This window comes from Chiloscyllium plagiosum, chromosome 25, assembly GCF_004010195.1.
Source record: "Chiloscyllium plagiosum isolate BGI_BamShark_2017 chromosome 25, ASM401019v2, whole genome shotgun sequence".
In the NCBI taxonomy this organism is placed as follows: Eukaryota; Metazoa; Chordata; class Chondrichthyes; order Orectolobiformes; family Hemiscylliidae; genus Chiloscyllium; species Chiloscyllium plagiosum.
The window spans coordinates 44,134,555-44,140,094 of record NC_057734.1 but is presented as its reverse complement, the minus strand read 5'-3'; the positions used below and the strand labels follow the sequence as shown (position 1 = coordinate 44,140,094).

The 5,540-nt window shown below is 44.2% G+C and overlaps 1 protein-coding gene across 1 annotated transcript in view; it reads left to right on the top strand.

Annotated features, from left to right (window-relative positions):
• Positions 1–5,064, top strand: part of LOC122562483 (immunoglobulin lambda-1 light chain-like) — a 7,111-nt gene extending 2,047 nt beyond the window's left edge. The window contains exon 3 of the mRNA XM_043715321.1: positions 4,276–5,064. Coding sequence (XP_043571256.1) covers positions 4,276–4,604 — 329 coding nt within the window. The 3' untranslated portion in view covers positions 4,605–5,064. The remainder of the gene's footprint in view (positions 1–4,275) is intronic.
• The last annotated feature ends 476 nt before the right edge of the window (positions 5,065–5,540 follow it).

Sequence of the window (5,540 nt, the reverse complement as noted above, 5' to 3'; positions counted from 1 at the left end):
CGTATGGAGTCAGCTATTACGAGGGGGCATAGCTTTAAATTAAGGGGGGGTAGATATAGGACTGAAGTTAGGGGTAGGTTCTTCACTCAGCGAGTCGTAAGTTCATGGAATGCCCTGCCAGTAGCAGTGGTGGACTCTCCCTCTTTATGGGCATTTAAGCAGGCATTGGATAGGTATATGGAGGATAGTGGGTTAGTATAGGTTAGGTGGGCTTGGATCGGCGCAACATCGAGGGCCAAAGGGCCTGTACTGCGCTGTATTCTTCTATGTTCTATGTTCTATGTTCACACGGGGAGTCCTAATGAAGGACTTCTGCCCGAAAAGTTGACTGCCCTGCTCCTCAGATGTTTCCTGACCTGCTGTGCTTTTTCCAGCGCACACTTTATGGACTCTCGATTGTATGTGGCAATATTTAATATGTCAGATACTATTATGATATTATAACGAAGTCCCAGCATGTATTCTCCAATAACCAATGACATGGACCGGTTTCAATCCAAGTATTTTGAAATGAGGTGAAGGTTGGAAATGGAAACGTATTTTCGCATTGGAACTCGGAGTTTCTCTCAATTAAGTGTAAACTAAACGTTCAGTCGTGTTCCAAGCCTCTTCCAATCCTCAATAATTCTCTACAGTCAGTCACTCAACTAAAGACCACAGATTATTTTAACTTTCCAGGCGAAGGTCGGGAACAGCGCCGGGTCCCGAGCCCGCCTGTTAGAGCCGCACACTCGCTAGTGTATCGTTACGCCAAGCGGCCGCTGAGTGACCCCCTCTCTCCAGCTCCCGGAGTTACCTTCTATTTGAAGTTATTGGAGTTGGAGTTGGGGGGGGAAAGTGGTTTGCGGGCAGCCTCCATGGGGGGAGGTGAGAGCTGTGAGGCGGGTGGAGAGCTGTATTATGAAGCGATCGCCACAAAGCTTCAAATGGACTGCCTAAAGTTGCCTCGGTCACACAGACGGAGGGGTTTGCTCGCCTCCTGCGTAGAAAAGCACCACAGTGCCGACTAAGAGCTAATTCTCCGCTCCGCTCCCTAGCACTGCCTGAGCGGACAGCCATTAACGCTGGTGAGCCGTCTGGGAAAAGCCCATGTTGACGGGAACCAGTCAGGGGACCATCCGATACGTTATATTCCGAATGTCCCGGCGTCACTCCCCTCTCCTGCCAAAACCACATCCAAGGGTTAGTAAAATACCAGAGTTAGGCCGACCTCCCCTCAAAACTTCTGGAATATGAAGGGAAACCATGTAGAAATGGGCTAAACAGTGTTTCGTTTTGCATACCACCGGTGTAAATTGTAACATGAGAATTCATGGCAGGTAGAATTGGAGTGACTAGAAGCCTCCAGATGAATCCCGGAAGGAAACGGGTCCCAGAAACGGCCTGGCCTTGCTCCAAATTCAACAAAATAGTATCCCACGTATTTTGAAACAGGACTAAACTGTTTCTGTTATCAGACAACATATGCTGGCCTTTTGAAAAATCAGGCACCGATATGATGGGCTTGCCAAAGTGAAACCCATGGTCTAAAAGGAACAGCGCGGTCAGGGAGTGAATTGGACATCAGACTACTGAGTTCCGGTGAAGGGTTACTTTCTGGGCTTCAGGAGTGTATACAGTGCAGTCCCCCTGAGATTGTTGCTTACTGTATCTGTAGGAATAAAGTGGTGTACTCTTGGTGTACACTTAGAGTACACTTTGGTGTACTCGACACATTTTCAACGTTTGGCTGATGAAAAGGCTTGCGACTGTTGTGAGTTGTGAGGAAGGTAATGATAAATTTCAAGTCTGACAAGGCTGATGGCCGTGAATGGAGGGAGGTGTGAAGTTTTACATGTAAGGAGGAGTAGGATGAAGTAATACGAAACAGTGGATGTAATGTACAGTGGGGCATAGAAACAGAGAGAGACACAAGATGGATATTTAAAGACAGGGCAGGCTGAGCATTTTTTTTTAATATAAAGAAGTTTTTCGGAATTCTGGGCTTGAAAATCGACAAAAGCAAGGAAATTATTATCAACTTTCATAAAACACTGAACTGGCTATATCAGGTGCTTTTGGATCAAGTTGGCAGGAATGGTGGGGGTTTTAGAGGGTGATAAGCAAAGAAACCTTACGTGAAAATGGCTCCACTATTAAGGAGATTTAGTAAGGCAGTTTCATTGAAGCAGCAGAGAGTGTTCTCCTGAAAGAAAATGAGGAGTTGACAAGGTTTGATGGGGACGTCGAGAACCATACAATGTCTAGGCTGGATCCATTGGGAGAAATCGTTGCTATTGCTCGAATGATGACAAACCAAGCAACACAGATTAACGGTGAAACGCGAAAGAACCATGGGTGACGCGAGGAGGAACATTTTAGACACGGTGTGTTCAGGGGATATGTGCTGCCTGAGGCAGTAGTGGAGGCATATTCAATTCTGACTTTCTGAGGAAGTTGGGGGTGCGTGGGAATGAGGGGGGGGCGGCTCTCTCGCAGGGGCATCCCCTCTCTCCCGCTGTAATTTGGGACTAATCTCCGGAAAATCGGGGCCCTCCGCAGAATTTGGCAACATCTAGCCGATTGAAATGGGTATGGTGATCCCGGTAACGTATTTTACTGGTAAAAGTAAGATAAATTGCACAATGTAGTTTGGGATTTACTGAGTCAAAGTCGTCACGCTAGGGAAAACTGATAATTGAAAGCATGTACTCTTAGTCAACGCAAATAATTTTAAAACGTTTCTGCTACAGTTACAGGTGTATGTATGAAAAGGTGTTCAGTAATTTTCTCGTGGACCTCTTAGATAAAGGAATAGCCATACACAACTGATGATTCCCTCTAGATAACTCTGCCCAACTTTGTTCAGTCATTGCTAGTAGTCAAGTAGTCAGAAGTTTTCATAGATGTAAACGCAATTCAATCGAGTGATGTCTGGGTTAATCAATCTAAAATATAACTAAAGCAATTTAAAAGTCCTCGTGAAGGACTATTCATATTGATAATATTCGGTTGTATTGGGTCAAAAGTCGAATTGATGCAATCCGTTGCAGATCATTTTTGTTTGGAAGTGTGATTATACACCCCCGGAGTTGGACACAGGCTCAGAGGTCGGGGCACTGCATCACAGAACTCTAGTTGCTACCCTTTACCGCATTTAATTGCCGACATGTGTGAATATCCAGAAGCCAAGTCTCCTGTAATTCGAAGATAATTTGTGATTACATCACCATTCTGAAGCATTATTATCCAATTATCCTAAAAATTGATTAATGATCTCAGATATCAGCACACATCACAATAAAGTAGAGTTGAAATAAATATTACAAATGTTTAGTTTCACATCAATTCAGGCCGACCGGACTAAGGGTATGTCAAAAGTACAATATTGGGGAAAACTGATATCAGTGGAAGTCTGTGCACATTACTAGCGCAATGCAAGTCAGTCTCTGTCGGCGCGGGCAGTCAAGTTTAAAATAGCATTCTCGTGGTATAGACGTATTTCCTGCTTGAAATTGTCTACACAAATACATAAGGGATGTTTATTAGGAAAGCTGGTGAGTACGAGGGACTCCGAGTGTGTGAAGTATCTTTGGAAAGAATGCAGAGTTAACGTCCCAACGGCCCTTCGTTGGTTCTGCCAGACCTGCTGAGTTTTCCCAGCAATTTCCGTTTTTGAATTAAAATAAGGACTTTGCGCTAGCTTTTGTTCCCTGATTGCCAGCAAGCAGAGTGTCAGTTTATTACACACTACCCGAGTGATTCGGACTTGAAACTGAGTCCCCTAGCCTCAAGAGAGAGGGACACGGCCACTGCGCCACAACCAAACGGAGCCTTGATGATTTTGGCTTGATTTTGAATTGGCCTCCTTTCACCTCATGGTGGAAAGTCATGACCACCACTTTACTGGGACACAGCGTTTGATACTGAAGTGATCTCAACACGCAGCCTCCCAGAATCTGACGCTTTACCAGTGCACATATGTACTTGGATTTTTGAGAGCTAGTTCCCCAAAATGAACTCTTTTTTTAACCGAAGTATATTTCCAGACCCTCCCGGCCTTCTCCAGCAAGACATTAAGTGACAGAAGGCTTCTTTTTCTATATGCAGTTTAAGGAAATTCGGTTTTCTACATGTTCCTTGAATGTGCTAACAGAAACATAAACCTCTGGCGGGTACACGTCTCTGCAGCTCAGAATTAAATACACTTTGGTGTTTCAATGTGAGTGTTTGACACAGTTCATAATTCAGATGTGTATGTGAACGCATAAGCAGTCTTTCATCTTTCGCTTCTAGGTCGTCAGCCAAAGAAGCCCACAGTGTTGCTCCTCCCCCCGTCAGAACAGCAGATTGCAAAAGCCAACGAGGCGACGCTGGTGTGCATGATCAGTCATTTCTACCCGGAGTCGGTGACGTTGGTGTGGAGTGTGGACGGCAAAGTCAGGCAGACCGGCGTCCAGACGAGCTCAACCCTACAGGACTCTGACCAGACGTACAGTGTAAGCAGTTACCTCACCCTGTCAGCTTCTGAATGGACCTCACACGAGCTTTACTCCTGCGGAGTGCAACACCAGACCCTCAGCTCCACACTTGAGCAAAGCATCAGGAAATCAAGCTGCATGTGATGAAGATGTTAAAATGCTTTATTGTTAAAAACATATTTTCTGTATTATTGTTAAAAAAATAACTTTCCACTGTTCCTTGATATGAATTTCATGCAATTTTTACAATGTTGATAACTTTTCGAAAAGGGTGCTTGACCCTCATACCCTTAAGCAAAATAACGTCATTGTATTTCCGTGTACTGTATTAATGTCTTATTTTTGGCCCTGATTAAATAATAAAATACTGTGTGTACGCAAAATGTTGTATAGCTCGCAACACGAAGGATTTCAAAGGGAGAGTGTCAGAAAGGGACGGCAGACAGGCAGATACCGACTGACTTCTGTGTGTACCTCCAACAGTTGCTGCTTTCTTGTTAGCTTATGGATTTGCAAGAGTTTGTTGGATTTGTGATATTATCCTGGGCATCCTTCTCCACTCCCTGCAAGGGAACCCGTCCGCTGGACAGTTGTGAAAAATACAGAGAAATAAAATCACATATTTAAATATTGACTTCTCGACATTCTAAAAATAAATTGGGTCTCAAGGGAGTTCAAGCACCACAATGAGAGAAGTGAGCAGATGTTATTTTGAGAGGGACATTAAGTGGAGAGAGTGTAAAAATAAGGGGTCATCCACTTGAGACGAAAATGAGGACTTGTCATCTCAGATTTTTTGGAATTCTCTTCCCCAGACAGCACTGACAGGCTGGATCACTGAATATTTTTAAGCATGAGGTAGATAAAGGGGAATGAATAGTTGTCGGGAATAGATGGCAAAGTGGAGTTGAGGCCGCAGTTAGACAGTATTTTATTGGCGATGAAACCTGGCCACGTTCCAAAGCTGTGAACAGCGCAAGATAAACATGGGTCATTTCTTTACACTCCCCAATCCCAAAATGGCAATCCTTTTTGATTGCCTTGCTATTTAATCAGAATGACTGAATGGAAAAAGAATAT